This window comes from Mastigoproctus giganteus, chromosome 11, assembly GCF_048544385.1.
Source record: "Mastigoproctus giganteus isolate SK-2022 chromosome 11, ASM4854438v1, whole genome shotgun sequence".
NCBI lineage: Eukaryota > Metazoa > Arthropoda > Arachnida > Uropygi > Thelyphonidae > Mastigoproctus > Mastigoproctus giganteus.
In genome coordinates this window covers 160,466,579-160,494,114 of record NC_143585.1, presented here as the reverse complement: position 1 = coordinate 160,494,114, position 27,536 = coordinate 160,466,579, and the positions used below count along the sequence as shown (strand labels likewise).

Genomic DNA, 27,536 nt, shown 5'->3' with positions numbered 1-27,536 from the left:
GTGATTATCCCATTATACAGGGCAGTGGTCAAGCCTCAACTTGAGTACTGTTGAATGGATTGAGAAATTTCAGTGTTTACTGCATTTATTCGTCTTCCTTTCAGCCATTGGGAAGTTGAGTGATTAAAACTAACCTCTGTCTGTTGTTGTGGAAGTGGGTAGTTTGAATAAATCCAAGTAAGAATTGGAAAAACTATTGAAGTGGATAGACAGGTGATGTGGGAATTTTTTTTTTTTTTTTTTTTTTTGTCTGATGCTGTATAAGCTTGGTTTTTTTGCATCATTTGTTTCTGCTAATGCCAAATATCATTGTATCCTTAGGAAAATATATATATAAAAAAACCCACTTTTTTTCTAAATTAAAAGGGAAGTGTCTCCCTGTCAGTGATAGTGCCACTGTGTTTGCATCATTTGGGAAGTGGGGGGGGGGAACACAACTCTAGTTAAGAAGAACATCAAAAACAAGAGTTTAACCCATTTTTGCCACTGGTCTTTTATGAAAAATCTTGATTTATAACATCCAACTTTTCTTGGTCATTGGGTTTTCCATTGGTCTCTCTGATGAATCTTTGCTTGCTCAAGGGTCAGATGATTTGTGTTATTGTCTGTTAGTAAATACCAACATGCAATAGCAGAAAACAAATATTATTTTTAGTCTGAAAATTGTTGTAGGTAATGCCAAAGTAATTTTTCACATTACACAAGCTTGATTTCTTTTTATATACTCATGCCCTTTAGGATTATATTCCTATTTAAAAGATCCTTCAGTGTTTGACCATAGGATACAGTCCAGGACCTTTTTATTATATATATCAGAGATTATTTGCTGTTGACATCATCACAGTATTGACTGTGTGCAGTGCTGAAATGCTGTAATAATTCTCTGTATTCACTATGTGCACTGAACATGGCTGCTCTACATTTTCCTGATTTAGTCACTGACATCCTTAACTTTAAACTTTTATGAACAAATAACTAGCTACTCTATCTCTTTTCCTTATGGGCACTATGGAACAGAGTACTTTGAGATAACCTTCATCTATTTGCTTGAGTCTTATTCATTTTTATTTGGGCCATCGTAAGAATATTACTGTATATTAGATCTCAACTTTGCAGAAAATAGTTTCCCTAATGCTGTTATTTTATTAGTTTATCCATTATCCAAAATCAGTTCACCTTTTTGATACTTTCATTAGTAACGGCTGGATGTTGTTCAAGAAACTATTATATTTTTAAAATTCAATTTACATTTTTTTTTTATCGTACTTCTGACAACCATTATTGATGTGATATTTTATTATATTATTGTGACTATCCAATGGATATATTTTCCCTAATTTTAAAGAATACAGTGACTATCCCTGTAGAATCTGATTATCAGTCAGGGTAATTAAATCGTAACTAAGAGTGTTAGTAGCTTATTACTGACCAGTGTAGTAGCTGGTATCCTGTGCCCACATAACACAGGTAGAGCTGATGCCAACAGCATGTCTGATGGTCCCACCCCCTCCAGATGTGGCAGTTTGCCCCCAACAGCATCCACTACCTCCTCAGCTTGTGGCAGCGTATGGTGGCATCCGTTCCCTATGTGAAGGCTTCAGAACCTCATCTGTTGGAAACGTATACACCAGAGGTCACACATGCCTACATCACATCAAGATTGGAATCCGTTACGGCCATTATCAGGTAAAAATAATTTAATAAATGTTTCATACAATTTATAGTAGCTTTTGTTACATTTTATTGAAATGTTACTTTCTTTTAATCCCATTCAGACTGTTAGGACAAAGACAGGCGGCATATAATCAGGCTGTATTTAATATAGAAGCCCAATAAATTAATGTAAATATAATTTCTAAAAATATTTCTTCTGTGTGTTCTTTTACACCAAGTGGCTTTTAAAACTTTATTTTGAATATGTAGATCCATTACAGTATGTTCAAATTCAGAATGTTCAAATTCAGTATGTTCAAATTCAAATTTACCAAGATCATTAATACATGAGCTGGAAGAAAAATGGGATGCTAGCAGGTCAGCTTTATCCTTGGCTGAAGTAACAACAGAACCATCTGGTTTGGACAGAGGTGGGAGCAGAGATGGGCAAAAGTTGCGGCCAATAGCTTTGTCAAGGGACCAGAATGCTCGGCTACCATCAGGGTAAGAAGCAAGTTTTCTACTCTTAACCTGTTCAAACTCTAGTTTGGACTGATTAATAACTGCTTTACAATTGTTGCGAGCTTTGGTGTAGGCAGAAAATGAACCTGAAGGATTAGAAACAAGCCAATTATGATATGCAACATTCTTCTCTTGAACAGCCTTAGCGCATTTTTTGGAAAACAAGGTTTAGATAAAGGACGAGATTTTAAAGTGGAGTGTGGGATACAGGATTCCATTTGTGCAAGAATAATTTTACTGACATGATCTGAGCAAACGTTGACATCAGAAGTTTTGAAACAGTAATCTGACCAAGGAGAAAAAAAAAAAGAAACCTTGCAGGTCATCCCATTTTACATTCTTGTAATGCCAAACATCACTAAGTTGGGAATAGCCATGAGATAAAAGCTCCATTGGAGAAGAGACAATCACCAAGTTGTGATCTGAAGTGCCTAAAGGACCTTTCACTTCGACCGTGTACTTAGAAGGGTTGTTTTTGAGAAAAAGATCAAGCGTGTTGTCTGTATGATTAGGATTGTCCTGTATTCTTGTAGGTAAATGAACGATCTGTGCTAGGTCATTAGTAATTGCAAAAGCCTCAGCATCTCGACCAGCTGGGTTGGTGTGACTAGGAACGGAAGCCAGTTGGAGTTGTGAACATTAAAATCACCAAGGAAAATTACCTCACTGTTAGGAAAGTTGGACTGGAGAAAATCAAGTTACAAAGAGAGGAAGTCAAAGAGCTCCAAGTGATTAGTGGAGTTGGGAGAATGTTAGAGACAACAGATGAATTTTACACAATAAGGTAGAGAGATTTTAAGCCAGAGAAGATCAAAGAGAGCAGATTCCAAATTGCCAAGTCTCTGACAGGGAATGTCAGAATGGACATATGTCCAAGTACCACCTTTCAGGCGAAAGGAATCATACAGCGAATAATTTGGGCATCTCAGATGAGCATTAGTTGAATCAACTGATAACTGAGATTCTGTCATAAAAAGTACATGTGGTGTGGCAGACTGCAAGTGGAAATGGACATCGTTAAGATTAGAATTGAGACCACGTATATTTGTGAAATGAAAAAGAAGTGATTATGCAAGGCTCATGCATAATAGGGGTAGAATTTTTTTCAGCATGGTCTGTGATTGCTAACAGGAGAGACTGCTTCTACAAGGATGGGATATACTTAAATAGAAAGGGTGCAAGAATATTTCCCGATGTTATCAAAGCAGTGTTGGGTGGGTCGGAAAACTGCTAGCTTGAGAAGTTCACAGAATAAAATTGTAGCTGTATCTGCAGTCAGAGGCAAAAGTGATTCTTGCACTGCTTCTATTGAGTAGTCGCCTAGAGATCTAGTTGCTTGGGATTTCAAGAGCTGCTAGGAGTCATCATGGAACAAGTAAATACATGGGCTTTGTTAGGGTAATGAATTGTAGACAGGTGCATGCATACTTGCATGTACACCAGTACTAGAAAAGTATAGTAAATAAATATGATGAATTTGAAGTGCTAATCAAGGCATCAAATTCAGATATTGTTGGGATCTCAGAGACATGGTGTCATACAGATATAAGCAGTGCAGAATTGGATTTTAGGAAGTACAATGTGTAAGAAAGGGTAGGAAGGGAGGAGGGGTTTTGCTGTTAGTTAAGAAACGCAGAAAATCTAAGGAAGTGCATCCAGTTGACATGGGTGGACAGTGCAATGTTGAGCCTGTTTGGTGTGAAATTGTCTGAATGATCACACTGACGATGTATTTTCTATAGTTTCTGATGTTGATTACTTGGTCTTGGGGAAGAATGTGCTGCTTGTGAGCCATGCATTGGAAGCCATTTTATCTATGTGATCTTGATGGAAGTAATTGTTGTGTGTGCCGTGTAGTCTCTCCTTTGCCCATCTTTCTAGCTGTGTTTGTGCCATCTGAGTGGGGGGGGGACTCGTCGCTTAGGATGAGTTTTGTATGCCACTTGTCTATCTTCTGTATGGCCTGGTACAATATGGCTGTGTTTTTCTGGAAGGAATCTTTCATGTTAGCTACTGCTTATTCTTTTGCTCACTAGGTCTATCAGGTCCCTTCCTCCCTCTTTCCGAACTATTGTCAATCTCTCTCTCTCTCTCCGCAGCTGAGTTTGGGTATTGTTGGCTGCTCTTAGTCATCATTGATCTTGTCCTTCTCATGATATACTCCAGCTCTGCATTAGTCCAATCTATCATCCCGATGGAATATGTTAGCACTTGGACTGCCTATGTGTTTGTGGATTTAACTGTGTTCTCTCTGTTCAGCTTTGCTTTGAACAGGCTTCTGAGTCTCTGATTGTATTTTTCAGTCAGGCAGTCCTTAATTTCATTGTGCTCTAACTGCTGAGCCTACATCATTCCCAGGTAATTGTAGTCTCTCTCTCTGACATGGCTTCGATCTCATTACCAATCTGTATCTGATAGTTTTGGTTGAATAATTTGCCCTGATGCATTCCATGAGTCTTGCATTTGTCTAGACTAAATTCCATCTTGATATCATTGCTGAATTCTTCAGTTTTACGGATTATTTGCTGGAGTTGCTTCTTGTTTGCTTTTTAGAGCTTGATGCCATCAATGTACATATGATGGGAGAGGGTGTACAGGTTTTTCCTTTCTTCTTTTTTGAGGTCATATCCATGCTTCCTGTTGTTGAGCATGGTGCATAGCAGGTTGAGTCCTAGACAGAACCACAGTAGGCTAAGGGCATCTCCCTGAAAGGTTCCTCTCCTTTTGGGGATTGGTCTGGTTGGTAGATCTTCGGCATCTCTATTAGCCAGCTATGAGGCAGTAAGTCGATGGACTTGCGGTAATCGATGTAGGCATTGTACAAGTTGCAGAATTTCTTGTGGACTTGTTTTATAACTGGGGGATCTGTATTTAATTGTTCCTTGCATCTTTTGTTGTTCTGCTTGCATCCTTCTGCCGTTTGGCCATTATGTTCTGGCTCTCCAAGTGGTCTGATATCTTGGTTATGCAGGTGATCAGGATCTTGTACATTGTTGGGAGACAGGTGATTGGCCGGTATTTTTCCAGCTTTCTTATATCTTGGTCTTTACCCTTTAGATTCCTTGAGTAAGAAACTGTGGGATTGTTTCTGGGTGCTTTATCATCAGGTGTACTGTTCTGCTAGGGGTAGAGTATGCGCAGGTGAGATTCTTTTAGTTGTGGACATTATCTATTCCTGTTGGGTGTTTCCTGTTCCTGACGGTTTGCAAGTTGTGGGAGTTTTTGATCGACCATTTTACTTCTTCCTCCCGATTTTCCCACTCTCTCATCTCTTGTATGCCCTTCGTTTTCTTCTTTTCTAGTTCTATCCAGGGGTCTCGACTTTTATGTCTTACTTCACTGCTCAGGTAGTCCATTTCCATCTTTCCTGTCTTCTTCTTTGATTTGGTTTTTTGGTTTTTTTAGGAGCATTAGCAACTAAGGCCATATTGCTCCGTGAACATGCGGTGGTCATTCCTGACCTTTCTGCATCCTCCGTATTTGGTGGTGACGGGCTCGAACCCCAGTCTAATCAAGAAGCGTGTGCTACTCACTGCTGCTCCTTCCCACCTGGCTACGGAGGCGCCCTTCTTCTTTGAGACTCCTGTTGAAGGCTGTTTGGTCTTCATCAAAGATTCTGTTTATTTTACTCTGGTAGCTCTCTTTGTATTGGCTCTCTTGCTGAGTGTGAGTTGGTTCTCTTCAGTACGTTTAAGTATTCTCCTATTCTCTGATTTTTGGCCTTTTGTTTGTTCTGGACATTGTCTCTCATGAGGATGCTTTTCACTTTTCCAATCACTGTCTTACTTCTATTACCCCATTGGTACTGGGTCATTTGGCCTGTCTTGACTCTTTCTTCTTCTATCTTCTGCTGAAGTCTTTTCCAAGCTGGTGGTTGTTTCTTTTTTCTGTTCTTCTCTTGCTGGTCTCTCGTTTCTCATCCGTTAATCCTAGTGGCTGCTATTGCAGCATAGTATATTGCTGGGTGGATGGCCTCCCGTATCGCACCATTGTCGTCAAGGTAATATGGTATTATTTGCTGATTGAGGTGGTCTATGACTATCCACAGGATTCTACTGGGTCTCTACTGCTTTGCTATCATGGGAGTCTTTCTGGGGTCCATTCCTTTGAATTCTGTTTGGGCCTTCTTCCACTTGACTTGTGTTCTGGATATCATGACCCTGTCTCTTTCCACTTCAACTTCTCTGGGTTGTATTTCTTCTTGCTTTTCCTCCTGTGGTTCCATTCATATTCTTTGTTCTTTGTAGTTGATCACTCTCATCCTGCCTGATTTTTTCCAAGATTGCATGTGTTATCAGATTCTTCTTGACGGTGGTCCTCTGGTCTGCTATTCAGTGACCGGATTATCCCAGAATCATTCAAACCCCTTGGTATGTAGTCTCGACTAGTTAATTGTCATATAGGTCTCTAGCTTGGTTATTTTATTATTTTTTTTTATTTTTTTTCATTATTCTGTTAAAATCAGGTTATTTATGTTTATCTGATAAATTCGATGAATTTTTTTTTTTTTTTTTTTTTTTTTTGGGCTCTCAGAAATTGTTCTTAAATAAGAGTCTCAACTTCAGATATTGTTTATGTACTTGTGTAAGGATTTGCGTATTCTCTCCAACTGTTCTTGGAGAGAATTTCTGCTACCATTGTCTGCCATTTATTGCATTGATATTAGAATGACATAAACATTATTTAATTTTTTTTATGCAATTCCATAGGAGTATAATTAATATTAGAAGTTTTTTTAATTATGTTTCTTAATTGTAAATTTATAATAATATGATAACACATTATACTGCTATCACATAATGTGGGTATAGTTTAGTGTGGTTCGGGAAGTTTTATTTGTTTATCATCCCATTGTTTAACATTTGGTTAATTAGATGCCACTGTCAATCACTTGCACACTACAGTTTGCGATGGTTCACATCAGGTCATATTGCCGTTTTTTCAGTTTGCTTTATGTCTTTATTTTGAATTACTCACAATTTCTTGTTAAATTTAATTGAAACTCTAATGTTACTTTCAGTTATGTGTATATATTTAAATATTTTCAAATTAATTTAAAAATGCTAAAATTATGTTTAGATACACTTAACTATGAGGGGGGGTATTAAAAAGTTCATACCCTGACCTAGATAAAACATCAGTAGGATGATGCCATTTTTAATTTAAATTGTCTACATATTCAATAACTAATGTGAAATTTCATTACTGTAGGTGATCGTACACCAGAGCTGGAGCCTGGAATCTGAATAAGGACCCTGTGGTTGACAAAGTGTAGTAACAAGCAGTGATCAAGTTCCTGCATTTGCAGGGCAAGAAAGCTGAGGCAATTGACGAAGAAAATGAAAGTGGGTGTGTATGGGCAGAATTGTCCATTCGATGACACTGTAAAAAAGTGGAAACAGGAGTTCCAGTGTAGTCGTACAAGTGTCTTTGAAGAGCCAAGAGAAGGAAGGCCATCAACATCCACATACGGTGAGATGGTTGCAAAGGTTGAGCAGCTGGTGCTGAGTGACAGGTGTGTGACAATTCATTTCATTGTAAATGTAGTGGGAATTAGTTATGGATCTGCCCACAGCATTTTACACAACCATATGCACATGTCTAAAGTCTCTGCATGATTGCAGACGCCTTTGCAGAAGCAATGTCGAATGCAATGTTCTCACCAACCATTGGATTTGTGTAATGCGGATGTTGAGAACTTTTTTGATCAATTGGTGACGAATGCTGGGTGTACCAGTATGATCCAGAGACTAAAGACATGTCAAAGCAGTGAAAGCACACCTCCTCCCCACCTCCCAAAAAGGCAAGGACTATTCCACCTGCGAAGAAGGTAATGTTACCCGTGTTTTGGAACAGAAAATCCTGACAGATTATCTACCTTGTGGTTACACACCACCAGAGAATACTACAGAAATCTTTTGAAAAAGTTACGCAATGCTTTGAAGGTGAAAATGCGTGGAATATTAACCAAAGGTGTCCATGTTCTGTTACACAATGCACCGGATCACTTTGCCGTTGCCACCACCAACTTTGTTGCCCAGCGGCTTTGAACTACTGCAGCACCCACCCTGTTCTCCTGAACTAGCGCCATCAGACTTCTTGTTTCGAGAAATGAAAAAACCATTGCGTGGACGCCACTTTGATTCATCTCAGAAAGTCAATGAAGTGGAATCGTGGTTTTGAGGCAAAAAGTGTGGATTTTATGGTCAAGGCATTAAACAACTGATCCATAGATGGGAGAAATGTGTTACTGTACATGAAGTACATAGAAAAGGATTAAATTTCGTGTAAAATTTCACCTTTCTAGGGCTATTATTGCTAAGTACGCCCTTTTTTGATACCCCCCCCCCAGTATAAAAATAAAATTGATCTTAATTGTGTAATGTAGTTTAATATCCAATTGTGAAAATGATACCCAACTTAATTATGACATCTAAATCGGCTGTAACATCAGTTGATAGTTTTGTGTCATTAATGAGAAAGGCTAATCAGTGCACTAGATTTATGACTGCAATGTCGGTGTGTGCATGAGAGAGAGAGAGAGAGAATCCATAATTATTTGGAGAAAGTGCAAGTGAAGATTACCTTTTAGTGCAGGTCATGAATAATTTGATCACTTGAAGTGCAGGGTCCTGTTAAGAAAAGCAAGTAAAAGCAGAAACTCAGTTTTTTTTAAAAAAAATAATGCAGCAGTAACCCGAGTCCTTGCAGAAATACACTGGTGACTATTTTCTTTATTTATATCTTCTACATTTTATACCAAAGAGAAAAACAGCAACTCAACAATAAATTATATGGGAAAGAGGGGGGTTGAGCTTCTATTTGTTTTTCTGTTTAGTAATTTTTTTTAATGTGCTTTTTATGCACAAAAATAATATATACAGCAATACCCCGCAAAGCACTGATAATTGGTACTGAAACTGTGCTGTGCTGTGTTATATGAAACTGTGTTGATTAAGGTATAATTATAATGGGTTTTAAATGAATTCTTACCAGAGAAACAGTCTATAAACAAATTATAATAAATCTATAAACAATTTATGCTTGATAGCCAATTAAAAGGATTTGAAATTAAAAATATTTCCAAAATTTTATTAATGAAAAGGTAACATCATGAGAGATGTGAAAAAAAGCTTCATTGTTTATTTGGATATTTCAAAAATGAAGTTTGGTGAGGTCATCTCTTCTTTTTCTCGGTATACAAGTCTTTGTAGCATTGAATCCCATCTTATAAAGTTTGCCGTATCTGGATGCCACATCCAACATTCGGATCTCCATTCATAATTGCCTCACAGGCTATGTCAAGCCCCAAAAAACATTTTATTCGATTCTTTTGGTGCCACTTCAGTGTTATCCACTTCAGAATTGTTTTTCTCTTCTTCATATGCAATTTTCTCATCAATTTCAATTACAGTTGCATCATCCAAGTTATTTGCATATGTTTTGCAACACAGCCATGTACATTGGCAGTGTCTAAAGTTTCGAATCCCAAGTCTTTTCCGATCTTCACAATGTCTTCCGCAACTTGCGATTCAAACCAATGAAATCATTTGCCAAATGGGACAAAACATAACGCATGTTGTTGGCAATTATTTCTAACCAAGATGCAGATATATTTTTGATCGTATTTAAAGGGGTAAAAAATAAATTGTGAAATGAAACGTTTGAAAAGCTATCATGTCATCTTGTCAGGATGGAATTAAGAAAAGTGAACACTGTTGCCACTGGCTGCCTGAGGGGATTTCTCTTGTGTATGAGTCATATGGCATGTATGAGACAATAGAGTTGGCACCGCAACATGTATGTACCTGTTCCTAGGCTATTGAATGAATTTTAATATGTACAGTAAATTTTCAACTTCAATTTAATTTAAAATCATATTATAGTGAAGCCTGTGCTGTTTGAAGCCATGCTAAGCGAGGTATTACTGTATACACATCCCCCCCCCCTCCTTTCTAACATATCTTTTGTATAATACATGTAGAAAAGATACATTAGACATATCAAATACAAATCAGTGTATATGGAGGCTGTGTCACTTTTGTTCATTATTTTTGATGTAGGTCACGTTTCCAGGAAGTTAACTACAGCAAATAATGAGACCTTCTTGTAGTATTATTCGAAATTTCAAGTGAAGTCATAGCTCAGTCTAGACTAGCGAATCACGGAGTTCCTATTAGTGGAAATACTTTTGCTTCGGGGTGACCTGCCATTGCTGGTTCTCCTGCAAATCATAGCATTATATGATGCATTTCTTGCTGGTTATATGTGCATATATATCTGCAAATACATTATGCATCCAAAGGGGATGCCTTTGTGTGTTTTCTTTGTAAAGAATAGGGGAGCAATTTAAGTAAAAATTCAGCTTTCAATCTGATGGGTGAATATGAGCTTGAAGAACGGAATTAATGCCCGTGCACAAAGAAATTAAAATGAAGGACCTATCAAACACTCAGCTTAACACTCGAACTCAGTCATACATCAGTCACAGTCTCCCCAATAATGTAACTTTTTGTTTCTGTTATTAGGGAAAAGAGGAATATGTTTTGCAAAAAGGATGAATAGAATACTAGCAATGTATTTTTGCCAGCGACAAAAGTTGATATTATAGAACAGTTGTTTTAAGGTGGCACAAATGATGTTCTTTTATGTTTTTTTGTACGAATGATATTGAATCTGAGGATTGAGGATTTACTTAACATATTAGCATCGATATTTACAAATGAAAAACCTTTTGTCGCAATGGGAAATTGTGGGAGCGAAGTTAAAAAATATGTAATTAATGATATTGAAATATCGCAGGATTATTTAATGAAAAAACTTTCGAGCCTACAGACCAGTAAGGCCCCTGGAGCTGATGGAATATACCCTATAATCTTAAGGGAGGTGGCAAGCGAGTGCATTGAACCATTGAGGCTAATTATTCGAGCATCGCTAGACTCTGGGGAGATTCCCTTGGATTGGAAAAGTGCAAATGTATTTCCCATACATAAGGGTGTCTCTAAAAATGAAGTTGGAAATTATCGACCTGTCAGTCGGGAAGGAGTTAGCCATACGACTATTTGGAATATTCTCCATGAAAACCTTCTGTACCCCTACCACCTTCAAAGGGTGCAAGGACTTACTGAAGCAGACTTTCTGTCATGAAGAACGTTGTGCCAACGCATTCAACAAAAGTGTGCTGTGGTCCTGAATTTCTTGGCATTTATCTTGTTCACTGATGTGGCTGGTTTTACATGTGATGGGGGCTAACCTTAGGGGCTCACATCTGGTGAGTATGGGCTTGGCACATACCTAGGGTCCTGAGCTGGATATCATCATTCTTCTCTTTCTTGGTGATTCCCTTCTACTTCTCTCTCTCTCTCTCTCTCTCTCTCTCTCTCTCTCTCTCTCTCTCTCTCTCTCTCTCTCTCTCTCTCTCTCAGGGTAACTCGGGATTTTTTTTTTTTTTTTGGCTGGTGCTGCATAAGTCTCAGGCTTCCTTGCACCATATGGCTAATAATAACAACCACATCTGAAGCGATGACAACCCTCATGCACCATGAGAGGACAAACATCAACATAAGTTCAGTCTGAATGTTTGGGCTGGAGTCGTTTATGATCATTTGATAGGCCCCTATTTTTTTCCTCCATGTCAGACACGAAACATTTATCTGCAGTTGAAAATGCATTGCACCATTTAATGGACATGTACCTCTGAACGTCGTCCAACAAATGTGGTTCATCAGCATTTGGATGGCCATTTCCTCAAAGATGGATTGGTCGCTCGATCACCAGATTTGAACCCAATGGATTTTTATCTCCGAGGACATTTAAAGTGCATTGTTTACACAACTCCTGTGCCTAATGTTGACGTTTTAAGTGAGCATATCGTAAATGGATGTGAGCAAATACATAACACTCCAGGTGTATTCAACAGAGTACAACAAAGCATGGAATGCAGGCTCAGAGGATGCATTGAAACAGGAGGAAACCATTTTGAAAAATTTTTGTAACAAAATGTTCTGTCTTATGTTTACTTTGTTTTTGTTTGTTTCTGTTAAACTTTGTCTTGTTTAATTGCGTTACTTGTTCTGTAGGATTGCTTATTAATTGTTTGATATTGTTAAACAATAAAATTCCTCCTACTTCAGAAACTGAGCGTTTCTAGACACATGTTTATATGAACTTTTTTTTATTGTTTGGTAAATGGGAATACACCCCTAGGATATTTGACACCAATTTAAATACACCCTATATATGACAGACAAGAGGGACAGGCATGATATGAGCCTTATCAATGACCCTGCAAAGAATTTTACTGAGAATGGTCTTGTTCTTTTTAACAGGAAGACCATTTTACAGGAACGGTATACACTTAAATAAAAGAGGTGTGAGAATATTTGCTGATGCTATCAAAGTCAGTGTTAAGTGGGTTTAAAACTGCTAGTTTTGAGGGGGGGGGAACAACCCACAGATTTTGCCTGCTAGTGATGTATAAGCTTGTTTCCATGCAGGTGGTTTAATTTTATGCAGCCACTGCATAAATTTTAATGCTTTTACCTCTGCTTGATGAAGTTGAAGTATTGGTTAAGTCATTATAGGGACATCAGAAATATTGTGCTACTTGGACACAATATTTCAGATATCTCAGTTAAGGACTTGGAATGTGCATCCAGTTGACACGAGTGCCATTATAATGTTGAATCATTCTATGGTATAAACACTGGAAGCACAGATGTGGGAGTAGATTATAGGCCAAACAACTGGGAAAACAATAATGAACAACTATACAGACAATCAGAATGTGCTAGTAAATCAGACTGTCTTATGGGGTATTTTCACTTTCTAGATGTTTTAGTTGTAACTTGTTTGCTTGTTGCTTACATTATAAAAGAGCCTTTCTGGATGAATTGAATGACTTTTTTCTGCACTACAAGTTAAAGAAGCATCGAGAAAAAGTGGTTCCTCTTTATTTGATTATCAGCAGTGACCCTTCATGAATTAATAATCTCCATAGAAAGGAACCACTAATTGACAGTAGTCATAGTGTATTGATGTGGGATTTATGTGCAAGTATTATTACTCTCAAGACCGAAGGGAAGGGATTTTGCTTTTGTAATGGTGACTACAATGTTCATAGAGTTTTTAAGTTTAAGATTTTTAAATACAGTTTTTAAATTCTTTTCATTGAGACAAATTGATGATGTTATCCAGCGGTGGACTGAGTCAAAAATTCTTAACGGGGGAAAACAAGTATCATGTATCAGATGCAGAGATCAGATTGTAATATAGAAAATCACATCAGCGTCCAGCCCACCAGGGTATCCCCTGTAAGTCTTATCATTGGAATAGCTCTTTAACAGGGTAAAGTTATGATCAATAGTGCAATAGGTGTTGTATAAGGTTTAAAACATGAACAATATTTCTTAGTTAGTATAAAAAACTCAGTACATTCTATGATTACTTCACTGATTTGTGTCCATTTAGAAGGTTCAGATGATAACGTATCTGAAACTTCTAAATGGACACAAATCAGTGAAGTAATCATAGAATGTAAGCCTTTTATGCCAACTAAGAGATATTGTTAAAGTTTTCTTGTATAACACCTGTTGCACTGATGATCATAACTCTTCCCTGTTGAAGATTGCACACTGTACACAAGGTTTCCTATTCACCGAGGGTAACTCTTATGCCTTGGTATGCTTGTGCTCCAGCATGTGATTTCTCCCTTAAGAAATGGGTGAAGTGTGATACTCCATCTTCTGTCTACCTGCAGCTTATTCAGCACACAGAGCTGAACATTCTGATTTGTTTCCAGTTTATGCAGGTTTGAAGGCTTGAAGGCTTTATGCAGAGCATACCTTGTCATGCAGGGTATGCTCTGCTATCTTTTCTGCAACTACTGTATCTGAACAGGTATCTTTGCAGAGCTTCATGCTATGAATTTAGCCTTGGATCACATAACTTGCCTGTACCAAGTTATGTGAAGTTATGTGTATTTTATTTTATACACATATTCTATGATCATATTATAGGCTATAATAGTGAAGTTACATACTACTCATCCAATCCAGATTCAGATTGTTGTGGCTCAGATTCAGCACATTTCTCTGTGAGTATAAATTAGATGTTCATTACTGCTGGATTCTTGCCCATGTTTGGATTGGGAAAATGAATACCGCAGCAGTTTCCAGAAAAAAATTCCTGGCCTGTCAGTCCCTCATACATTCTACAGCAAATGATACTTTATACTTTCAGAGAAAAGATACATGGAATGAACAGACTACAGCAAATAATAATTTATATTACCAATGGAAAGATAAATGGAATGAGCAGACTACAGGAAATAATACTTTATATTCCCAATTTAAAGATACATGGAATGAATTAATGGGCTAGAAATATATTATATCAGATACCTCTATAATTGAAACATTGCAGTAGTTGTGCAATAATTGTGAAGATACATGGAATGAATTAATAGGCTAGAAATATATTATATCAGCTACCTCTATAATTGAAACATTGCAGTAGTCGTGCAATAATTGTGAAGAGGGAGTTGTTCTTGCTGAGGGCTGATGACTCTTGTATATGCGAGTGTATCACCATACATTTGATTAAAATGTGTTTTAGACATTTAATCGACCGTATGGATTTTAGCAATCTAGATGTTTTACTCCTTTTAACCATATGAGTGTTAGCTCTTTTTAACCTCTTACAATTTATTATTTGTATACATAATAAGTATAGTCAGCTCTTTCTGGGGATGCAGTACTTATTTTTATCATTTTGTGACTTTGGTTTGGCACTTAATAGCCTTTATTGCTGAAATGTAAATAAAACTGTAAACCTAACTAACTCAGTAAATTCTCTTCTACTTTGATTCATGAATTCTTACTCTGATGTTTCAAGTTGTATTTCATCAGCTTCCTTTTCTTCATTATTTTCAGATTAATAATAGAATAAGAGCAATTACCTCTATATTTTCTGTAGAACGCTTCACTCCCCAAAACTTTCAATGAATATAAAATCTATCTGGAATGAATACCAAACACTCGTAAACACATCAGTAATTTGACGCTGCCAGAATTGAATGTTAAGGATCTCTAACCCGACCCCAAAATACATTAAATTATAATTTACGATGAAGGGCCAACAAGCCTTGAAACAGTGCCGTCTGGGTGGTGGTGTCCACCGAGAATAAGTAACAATAGACTAGAAAGGCTTTTGGTGAAGTGTTACTTATTCGAAGTAGTGCAATACATGGCAATTCGTTGTGAAGGAGGAGCACAATATGAGATACAGATAAAATGATGCCCCTTCAAACTACAAACATAGTTTTTTCTGTTTAAGAGTTTTCTTTGATGTATTTACACCAATAAGCAACTTATATAGAATATTTACACTCTTAAACATATGATGCTTTAAGGCGCCTCCGTAGCCAGGTGGGAAGGAGCAGCAGTGCGTAGCACACGCTTCTTGATTAGACCGGGGTTCAAGCCCGTGACCACCAAATACGGAGAATGCGGAAAGGTCAGGGAATGACTACCGCATATCCCGGAGCAATATGGCCTTAGTTGCTAATGCTCCTAAAAAAAAAAAAAAAAAAAAAACCAAAACAACAAAAATGATGCTTTATTACATCAATCTTCATTTTTACATTAAATTACAAATAAATATCTATGAGCAAAGGAAGACATTTTGTCTATTAATAAAACGAGCGAGAAAACTATTACGGAAATGAATCTGAACTTGATTTTATTAACTCCTTTACTGTTATAGACATGACATCAGCCCACTTTATGCAGTAAAGATGGTCAGTATTGTTCTGCTTGTATTTAACTCACAGGCCATTTTACTGTTACTTTCCCAACGTTATTTTATCCATTGCCCCTCAGAATTAGAAAATTCTAATGTCTATGCTCATTTAGAGTATTTAGTGGTAAGGTGAAGTTGTACATAGTCAAACCAATAGCATTCTAAGCTTCTCATATTAACAGAAAACTTTTAGTTACTGCCCCTTGATGGCATAAATAAAATTAGCACTTCCTTTCATATCTAATTTAGTATTGCATTAACTAGTATCTTTTATACATTTAGTATAAAATGTATAAATAGATATAGAATAGATGTACAGAAATTTGCCTTTAGCCAGTGGGTGGTTGATAGTTGGAACAAACTTCCATATGTTGTAGAGGAGGTCAGCAACTTAAATAAGTTCAAGACAGAACTAGACAAACATTTGGAGTGAATTGGATGTTTGAAATGGGAAGGGGTTTTATTTTATTTATTTACTTATAGATATATATATATATTTTTTTTTTTTTGGCTGATGCTGTATAAGCTTGTTTTCTTGCCATCATATTCCTCTACTAATGCTAGTATTATCCTTATTTATATCATTCTAGTAGGAAGTTGAGCCACAGATTGAATTTTGAAAGACAATTATTTGTCTTACATGAGGCAAATGGTTTGTTTTCAGAAGTCTTATTTAAAGCATGGTTTTACTAGATTTTTACAAATATTTTGTGCCAGTTTTATTCGCTGGTTTGATGCTATAACAGAGAATAGACATGTAAGTTTTTGATATCAGATATTGCATTCAAATAAAATAAGATTATTTATATGCATGGATTGAAAAAAATAAAATCTCACTTAATTTAAAGTTATTACTGAAAACTGAAATATACTTCTAAATACAATTTTTTTGTCCACCTTCATGATGGTCAGAATAAGCACACGTTTTACATTTTTTATAAGGTCATGTGACTGGTTATACTATAGAAAGGCGCTTGATTTATTAACCGCCTTTCCTTAGATGGCAGGATTAATTATTATTATTTTATTTTTTTCGTTTTATTTTGTAATAATTTTTAAGTTTTGTTATTCTCTCTACATATAAAAACAGTTGTTAATTTACACCTGTTATGTTCTCATTATCTGATTAGTTTTTGAGATCACTGTTTCCCTTTTTTTTTCAAAGGGATGGTTTGGAGGATCCTTTGGATGATGTTGGCATGGTTCAACAACAGTTAGATCAGGTATGTTCTAGCATGCTTCTTTTACCTTTTTAATTTGATATTTGATAAATTATTTGTAGCTTGAACTTTGTCATCATTCTTTTTGTTTTAATATTTGAGAGGCAGGATGAAAAATGTGTGAATTCCCACAACAGTCCTCGATTCTTGTGGGAATTCACAACAATCGAGGACTGTTGTGAATCCTCTTGCTCAGAATAATCACCTGAGAGGGCATAAATTCGAATTGAGGAACGACAGATTTAGGATAGATGTGTGGAAATTTGCCTTTAGCCAGCAGGTAGTTGGTTGGTGGAACAGACTTCCATCCCTTGTTGTGGATGTTGATAGCCTAAGTAAATTTAAGGCTCAGCTGGACAGGTATTTCGAACGAACAGAGGGGTGAAATGGGAGAGTTTTTTTTTTTTTTTTTTTTTTTGCTGATGCTGCATAAGCTTGCTTTCTTGCATCACATGCCTCTACTAATGCTAATTGTTGTTCTTCTTCTTCTTTGGTCCTTAGCTGGCAGCTGGGGGAGGCGGTTGGCCACGCAACCAGTATGCTGCTGTAGGTGCCGCAGGGTTTCGGACTTGCTCTGTGATGTTCTTCCATACCTTACGATCAATGGCGTCAGTCCTGGCCTGGTTAAGGTCGAGACGTCGGCTCTTCAAGTCATTTTCCACTTGCTTGGCCCACGTTTTCCTAGGCACGGTTCTTTGGATGCTCCATTGGGTGGGCCGTTGTCTCCAAAGGAGTCTGGATGGTATTCTGTTCGTGCCCATCCTACATACATGGCCAAACCATCTAAGCCTTCGCTTCTGGATTTGGTCGGCAATGGTTGGTTGCTGTTGGCATCTGGCGTGGATGGTATCATTAGTGATGCGGTCGCGAAGAGAGATGCCCAAGATCTGCCACAGGAATCGCATTTGGAATACCTCAAGTTTGTTCAAATCTAACTTGAGACAAATCCATGTTTCCGATCCGTAAAGAAGAATGGGCAGAATCAAAGTCCGGAAGAGTCGGATTTTAGTCTTTGTGGAAATGTTGGTCCTCTTCCACAGACACCATTTGAGCGAGGTGAACGCAGTGGCCGCCTGTCCAATTCTGCTGTGGATTTCCATGGTGGATGCAACTTTTTTCTCCTGGACCAGCGACCCAAGGTATTTAAAGTCCTGCACTTGCTCGATCTGGACGCCTTCGAGATAGATGGTGGCTTGCGACCCATCTGTTGTCAGGGCCTTTGTCTTACCAGCATTGATCTTCAAACCGTATGGCCGGGCAATGCGGGCAATGTCGTAGAGGATGTCCGTGGCTTCAGCGTCGTTACTGGCAAGGATAGCACTATCATCAGCAAACATCAGGTCAGTCACATAGTGGTCCTTGTCATATTGTATGCCCTGTCTGTTTCTGAATGCTTGCCTCATAATGGCGTCGACCACGATGTTGAAAAGCAACGGGGAGGCTACATCCCCTTGGCGGACTCCAGTTTGGACGGTAAATGCTAATTGTTACCAGACCATTATATTTTAATTCGATTAGTTTAAACCATTGTATATTCAGTTTGTTCGAGTAATAATTCCTTAGTCAGTGCACATGTAATCTTGGTTGTATTGTGTTTCATTGTTGTCCAATGATTTATTTTTTTTAATGTAGTTTCATGTTATTGTTTTGCAATTCAGGTGATACAGAAGCCTATGGTAGATATAAATTAGTCTGTAATCAAGTCACAAAGGAGGTTAGGCAAGCTAAGGCAGATTATGAGAATCTCTGGCAAAGAATACAAAAAAAAAACAGCAAAGACTTCTATGCTTATATCAACAGTAGAACGAAGAGATGGAATCACATTTAGAACGAAGAGATGGAATTAACTGTTGATAACCCTGCTATGGTTGCTGACAAATTGAATAGGTATTTTGCATCTAAATTCACACATGAGGAATTCTTTTGGGTAGTGGATGCCAGAAGTTTATCAAACTCCTGGCATCGCATACCCTAAAGGAGCTAAATAACTTTGTGATAACCGAAAGGAAAGTGGAGGAAAAATTGTTGAGGATGAACATAAAAAAGGCACCCGAGGCGGGGGAAATCCATACAGTTATAATAAGGGAGGTAGCAAAGGAGGTAAGCAAACCCTTAGCCATAATTATGAGAGCATCCTTCGATTCAGGGGTGGACCCTATGGACTGGAGAAGTACGAATAATTCCCAAATCCATCATCATCATCAGCTATTTTCAATCCACTGCTGGATGAAGGCCTCTCCAACAACTTTACAGTTCCTTCTGTTTTGAGCACTGGCCATCCATTTACTACCCACAAACTCATGAATTTCATCTATCCATTTCCACCATTGCCTTCGAGGTTTTCTTCTAGCTCCTCTTGGGTACCATTCTCATATTTTCGTAGTCCATCTGTCATCATGTCTTCAAGCTTTGTGTCCTGCCCAAGACCATTTTAGTTATTTAGTTTTGATAAGAATGTCCTTTAATTGAGTTTGCTGCCTAATCCATGTGTTTCTCTTCTTATCTAACAGTCTGATTCCAAATATAATTCGTTCCATTCTTCGCTGCGTAGTTCTTAGCTTCTCTTCCATTTTTTTGGTGAGTGCCCAAGTTTCACTTCCATAAGTCATGGTGGGGAATATACATTGGTTCATTATTTTACGTTTCAGACAAACTGGGAAATATAGTCACAAACTCTTCAGTATGTGACTATATTTCCTGAATACTATCCATCCAAAATTTATTCTTCTCTTGACTTCCAGCCATTTATCATTATTACAGCTAATAACTTGTCCCAGATAAGTATATGACTCCATCTTTTCAATTACTGCTCCTTCAATCATTATGTCCCTTTCTGTGGCATACTTGTTTATCATTACTTTTGTTTTAACCATATTCATCTTTAGTCCAAACTTTTTTTTTAGCCATATTCATCTTTAGTCCAAAATCCTTACTAACTGTGCATAACTGATTAAGATTTTCCTCTAATTCTTTGGGATTGTGGTTTATGACCACAATGTCATCTGCAAATCTTAAATGGTTTAGGTACTCTCCATTCACATTGACTCCTTTCTGCAACCAGTCTAATCTTCCGAAAGCTTCCTCAAGGGCAGCAGTAAGCAGCATTAGAAAAATAGTCTCTCCTTGTCGAACTGCTTTCTCGATTTTAAATTTGCTACTGTCTTTGTCTAGTCTAATAAAGGAGGTAGTGTTCTCATATATTTTCTTCAAAATCATAATATATGGGGTACCTATGCCTTGTCTTTCCAGTGCCCGAAACATTGCCTTATGTTGTATGGAGTCAATTGCCTTTTCATAATCCACAAATGCCAGTCATAATGGTGTTTTATATTCATTTGCTTTCTCCATTTGCTGTGATATTACGTGAAGGTGACCATAGTTGAGAATCCTGTCCTAAAGCCAGCTTGCTCTTTCGGTTGATTCTCATCAAGTTTTCTTTCTAATCTGTTAGTAATGACCTTTGTGAACAACTTGTAGATGTGGGATAACAAGCTAATTGGTATATAATTTCCAATTTCTGATTTATCTCCTTTCTTTGCAGTAAAACTATGATTGCATTATTCCATTGCTTAGGGGTCACACCTTTTTTAATGCATTTTGTGAAGAGCCTTGCCAGTTTTTGTGTTATATCTCTTCCTCCCAATTTTAACAACTCTACAGTGACTTCATCTTCCCCCGGGGCTTTCTGATTCTTCATTTTCTGCAACGCATGTTCTACTTCATCAGGAAGAATATTTAGTATGTTGTATGTGTTGCTAATTTTCGATCCATCTTCCCCACTACTGGCATCATTCCCTTGCTCCTTGTATAATTCTCTATAGTAGTCTTCTGCTATTTGAATTATGCCTTCTCTGCTATTTATAAGTACATCATCGCTATTCTTCAGTGTCAGTATCATTTGTCTTTCTGTATTACTGCTCATGGCTGCTAATTTAAATCCTTTGTTTTCCCTTAATGCTTGTTCTACTTTTCTTGTGTTAAATCTTCTTATGTCCTCTCTGAGTCTCTTTCTAATGGCTTTGCATAACTCAGTATACTCAATTTTCTCCTTGTCAGTGTTTATCTTGCTCTTCATTTGTCGCCTTCGGGTCATCATAACAAGTGTTTCTTGACTAATTTTTTCTTCTTTGGATTTCTTTTTTTCTATAGGTTTCTTGGGCTTTATCACTTTCAGAAATTTGTAATATTACAACTTTCTGAATGTACCCCAAATCATAAATGGGATCAAAATATGACATGAGTAATTACAGACCTGTTAACTTAACGTCTTTTCCTGGAAAAATAATGGCATTACTGGTTAAAAAAATAATGCAGGACAATTTAGACAGGAATGCAATTATACTGCAATCACAGCATAATTTTTCAAGGGGTGGTCTTTGTGTAACCAATCTGATAGTTTACTATGATGCAGTTACCAAGGAACTGGATGAAAAAAATAATTTTTACATTATATAATTAGATTTCGAGTAGGCTTTTGATACTGTTGTGCATAAAACACTGCTGTACTAACTGGAGCAATGTGGTATTGAAGACAAGTTACTGCTATGGATAAAGGGATGGTTAAGTGGAACAAGACAAAGTGGTTATCAGTGGGTACTGCTCTCGTGGATTAATGTTATTAGTGGAGTTCCCTTGGGTTCAGTGCTGGGACCTTTTTTATTTTCAATATTTATCAGTATTGATGAGGGTTAAGTTAACTGCAGCCATTATCAACCCACTGCAGGATGGAAGCCTCCTCAACAATTCATGCTGAGGGAAATGGACAATAATCTGCCACACTGGTCCAGTGCAGGTTGGCAGATCGACCGTTGGCAGATTTATCAGTCAGGGGCTTGAACAAAGAGCGTGTGCTACTGCACTCCCGCTCCTGACCACTCGGCTAAGGAAGCGTGCGTGCATGTGTGTGTGTGTGAAAGAGAGAGAGAGACTTTATCCCCTGCCCCAAATGGAGAGAATACTCTGTGTGCATGGTTATTGTACACCACTGATTATCAGAAACTTCTCTCAGGCTTAATGTCTTAGTTTGAAGATTGGCAGAGTGGTTATCAAGAGTCATCAGGGTGAGTTGCTGTAACAAGATCTAGGAAACATGGGTTGATGGACCGAGACATGTCATTTTGAAGTTTAACATTGACAAATGCAAGGTATTGTATATGGGTAGCAGTAACCCTCCAGAATAACTTATTAATGTGTGGTACTACACTCAGGGTAGTGGAGAATGAAAAAGACTGGGAGCAGTTGTGTCAGACATGAAATTTCTCCAAGCAGTGCAGACATGCTTCCAAGACATCCCATGGGGTTTTGTCAATGATATACCGAAACTTTGAAAGCAGGGATAAGAAGGTAATTGTTACTTTGTATAAGATCATATATAGGTCACATCTGGAATACTGTATAGGTCTGGAGGTCTCACTTTGCTGAAGAATTGGCAGTATTTAAGTGTGGTGTAGTGATTTTTTTGAGTTTTGTTCTGTTGTGTTACTGATCATTCAGAAATTAACTCTCTTATGAGAAGTTACATTTGTCGTTTTTATTCTGTTCCATTTTTAACTTGCTTTTTGCTTTGTAATTTTTATTTTTTGAGTGGATACCATTGCATCATAAGAAAGTTCCCATTATACGAGGTGTCCATATTGCAGAGGTCAATGTTGCCAGTTTCAATAATTTGGAAAACTGAAATTCTCTCTAACTAATTGCTTACTCATGAGGTGTTTTTTTACTTATCCTTTCTTATTGATTATCATTGAACATGTGAGTTTAGTTAATTAACACTTAATAAATAAAACAATTCTTAATATGCATATAATTAAACTTTTAGCAAAAATTAATATGCATGGCGTTTTTTGGAGAATTTCATCTTGGCAGTTTCATTTTCATTATGTATTATTGGGTCCCTTGACTTCTAATCTCTCTTAGCACTGTCATATGAGAAATTGCTTCCTCTGAATTAAAAAATTATATATATGCATAAAAAAAAAATAATAGTAAACTCTCCCCCCCCCCCCCCCAAGCCTTGAGGTTACTTTTCTCCTATTTTTTCCACCTCATCTTCATCTGTCATTGTTCCACGGGTCACCATAAGAAACCTTGCCGCCATGTCTTGTCCATGTACTTATCTCCATTGTTGTTTGCACTCTAGTTTCCTCCTCTCTTTCTCTTAATGACATTGGTCTTTATCATGTCCTGCCACTTCATTCTTGGTCTTTTGTCCTTTAGTTGCGATTCAAACATTCTTGGCAAATGCCTCTCATTCTCCTCCATTTTTTCCAACTATTCACTAAAAATCTCAGATCTATCCTATTATGAAATAATGATTTAATACGGGGTCCTCTCAAAATCTCCCTTTCAAAATAGAACAGTCAGGTTAATCAATGATCCATCTTTTCTTTAGATACCCTAAGTGGCACTTTTTTTCCTGGATTGGAATCTCAAATTCCCCTGCCCTCTTCTAAACCAGTCTGAACACATATTGCACAATATCATCATCTTTTCACTGTCAAACTGCAAACTCCCAAAACCAACTCTTCCTCATTAATTCCTTCTACATCTATTTTCTGGAAGAATATATATATATTGTAACATATGTATATGTATTTGCACAACATTTATTGTAAAAAGTCATACTCTACCAAAATTCAAGTCATATGTCAGCAGGTATCTTCTCTCTTTTCTAACTTCAACTCATACGTTGTTCTAAGTATTGTAAGTTTCAGTACCTTTGATGTTTGGGATTTTCAATAAATAAATTAATATACTTTCTTAAAATAAAGAAATGAAGGAAAGGTCATACATGTTTTGAGATAATTCCATTATTTCAAGTAATTTCACCATTTCATGAATAGATGCTTTCAGTTTGAATTTTGTTGACATCCAAGTTCTTGGTTTTTGAGGAGATTTCAATTTGCAGTGAAAGCTCATTCAAACTTCTCTGTGTAATAAAAAGTGTGACACTGATTTAAGTTGATGAAAGACTCATTCAGTTTTTTGAGGAAATTTTTTTTTTTTTTTTTTATGGCAGGCCCAAACACGAGAGGTATCAGAACCTTTAGTACTTAGTACCGTGCTTGGGTTGTAGGTTGAGGAGACGAGAGAAGATATTTGTTGACATTAGACTTGAATTTCTGCAGACTGTAATTTTCAGGAAAGACATAAGAAGAAAGGCTGTTCCAGAAAACACCAGTTGAATGAATAAAAGAGGAAGATTGGTTCTGTGAGTTTGAAGTTGGACAGTAAATGGATGTTGTCTGATGGCGGCACGTATTCGGACTGTTTTGAAAGAGAGAGCCAGAATTATAGAAGCCAATTCAGAAGAACAGTTCCCATGGAAATATCTGTAGAAAAGGCATGCAGCAGAAACAGTATGTCAATGAGACAGAAAATGGAAGGACTGTGTTAGAGATGAGTCATTAATTAATCTAACTGCCCTCTTCTGAATGGAATCTATAAGCCTGAGAGAGGTTTTGGGAGCACCGCCCTAGATGTGGGAACAATATACCTTGATAGGGTGGATTTGAGATTTGTACAGAGTGAACAGCTGTGTGGAAGAACAGCGAGAGTGAAAGAGAAAACCAAGTTTTTTAGATGCAGAGGAAGCAATATTTGTAATGTGCTTGTGCCAAGAGAGATTAGAAGTCAGGGTAATCCCTAAAAGAGATATATCATTTTTCCTAGAAATCGTAGTGTCACCAAAGATAGGCATAAGAGCAGAAGAATCCTTTTTGCGAGATATAAGACAAGACTGAGTTTTAGAAGGATTGAAATCAACTAAGTTGTCTTTGCCCCACTGGAGAATTACCTGGAGATTGATTGGCATTTAAGGAATTGGTAGCGGATATTTGAGAAGTTGAAGCTGATTGAGCAGGGCAAGGTTTCTCAAAATGGAAAGTTGAATGCAATGTGCTATCATCAGCAAAACTATGGATAGGATTTCCAGTCAATGGAAGAAGGTCATTAATATACAAGAGGAAAAGAGTGGGGGAATGCACTGAACCTTGGGGAACACCAGCATTAGTGGAGAACTTAGAAGACAGAGAGCCATCTACCATCACCCTCAGTGAGCGATCAGAGAGAAAACTGGATAACCAATTACAAAAAAACAGTCGGCAAACCATAAGATGGAAGCTTGTTTAGAAGACCTTTATGCCACACATGATCGAAAGCCTTTGAGATGTCTAGAGCAACTGCTTGTGTTTCAACAAACGTTTCCATTGAATTTGTCCATAAATGGGTAACATAAGCCATGATATCACAGTGGATCGACTTTGACGGAATCCATACTGGCAATCCTTGATCATACAGAAGGTATCTAGATGGTTTAAGAGTTGGTGGTTAATTGATTTCTCCATTACTATAGAAAGAGTAGAAGTAATTGCAATGGGACGATAATTGGATGAGAGGGATTTGGCACCGTTTTCAGGAACTGGCTGGATATGAGGAAATTTCCAAGCAGAAGGAAAAACACCTTTGGAATAAGAAAGCGAAAAAAGGTGGCAAAGAACAGGAGTTAGTTCGGGAGCACAGGTTTTGAGAACAAGTGGAGAAATAACATCCGGACCTGGAGCTTCCTTAGCATCAAGATTCATCAAAATCCTTCTGATATCCTTTTGACGGAAGACCACAGGAGGCATTGAATGGAGCGTGTTGGGAATGGTGGGAGGTGTTTTACCAAGATCATTAATACACGAGTTGAAAGAAAAATGGGATGCTAGCAGGTCAGCTTTATCCTTCACCAAAGTGACAACAGGACCATCCGGTTTTGACAGAGGTGGGAGCAGAAATGGGCAAAAATTGCAGCCAAAATAGCTTTGGTAACAGACCAGAATGCTCGGCTACCATTAGGACAAGAAGCAAGTTTTTCTAGTCTCGGCCTGTTCAAAATCTAGTTTGGACTGATTAATAACTGCTTTACATTTGGTGTAGGCAGAAAATGAATCTGAAGAATTGGAAACAAGCCAATTACGATGTGCAACATTCTTCTCCTGAACGGGCTTAGCACATTTATTGGAAAACCAAGGTTTAGATAAAGAATGAGATTTTAAAGTGGAGTGTGGGATGAAGGATTCCATTCCAAAAAGATAATTTCATTGACACGATCTGAGCAAATGTTGACATCAGAAGTTTTGAAACAGTAGTCGGACCAAGGAAAATAAGAAAAGAAATCTCGTAGGTCATCCCATTTTGCATTCTTGTAATGCCAAACAACACGAGGTTGGGAATTACCATGAGATAAAGGCTCCATTGGAGAAGAGATGATCATCAAGTTGTGATCTGAGGTGCCTAAAGGACCACTCACTTCAACCATGTACTTAGAAGGGTTGTTTGTGAGAAAAAAATCAGATGTGTTGGCTTTATGGTTAGGATTGTCCAGTATTCTTGTAGGTAAATGAACGATCTGTGCAAGGTCATTAGTAAGTGGAAAAGTCTCAGCATCTCGACCAGCTGGGTCAGTGTGACTAGAAAACCGAAGTCAGCTGGAGTTGTGAACATTAAAGCCACCAAAGAAACTCACTGTTAGGAAAGTTGGACTGGAGAAAGTGAAGTTGTAAAGAGAGGAAGTCAAGGAGCTCCAAGTGATTAGTGCAGTTGGGAGAACGGTAGAGACAACAGATTTACACAATGAGGTAGAGAGATTTTAAGCCAGAGAAGATCGAAAAGAGTAGATTCCAAATTACCAAGTCTCTGACAGGGAGTATTGGAACAGACATATGCACAAGTACCACCTTTGAGGTGAAAGTTATCATACAGCGAATAGTTTGGGCAACTGAGATGAACAGTAGTTGAATCAACTGATAACCGAGATTCTGTCAGAAAAAGTACACAAGGTTTGGCAGACTGCAAGTGGAAATGGACATCATTGAGATTAGACTTGAGACCACGTATATTTGTGAAATGAATTAGGAAGTGTTGGGGAGGTTTAGATCTTTTCTCAGATAAGTTTACTCTATTAGTTTGACAATTCATGGTATATTCAGTAGTAAGAAAAAGTGGGTTGGTCATGCTGTATGAAGTAATGAAATTTTTGGATATGTCGTACACTTGGTAAGAATATATCCAGATCCTTGTGGACTCGACAATGCTCCCCGCATACACACTACTCGCACTCCCTCCAGTCACTACGTGGCAGAGATGAGGTAGCAAGATTATACACTAGCTGATCCGGAAGCCTCCTAGAGAGTTACCAATAGGTTCAGTCTGGTGTACCAACTAGCAGCCAGCCTGCGAACACCATTTTAGAGCTGTACCCTCAAAATGTAAGAAAGATTGGATCTCTCCACGATGTTCATCATAACCCCAAAAGTCATCAGTTTTACTGCATGATGGAAGAGATGGAGAAGGGTTGAC

The 27,536-nt window shown here is 37.6% G+C and overlaps 1 protein-coding gene across 1 annotated transcript in view; it reads left to right on the top strand.

Moving 5' to 3' along the window:
- Ranbp16 (Ran-binding protein 16) overlaps positions 1–27,536 on the top strand; it is a 902,587-nt gene that overhangs the window by 314,111 nt on the left and 560,940 nt on the right. The window contains exons 10-11 of the mRNA XM_090384993.1: positions 1,514–1,686; positions 17,141–17,198. Coding sequence (XP_090241119.1) covers positions 1,514–1,686; positions 17,141–17,198 — 231 coding nt within the window. The remainder of the gene's footprint in view (positions 1–1,513; positions 1,687–17,140; positions 17,199–27,536) is intronic.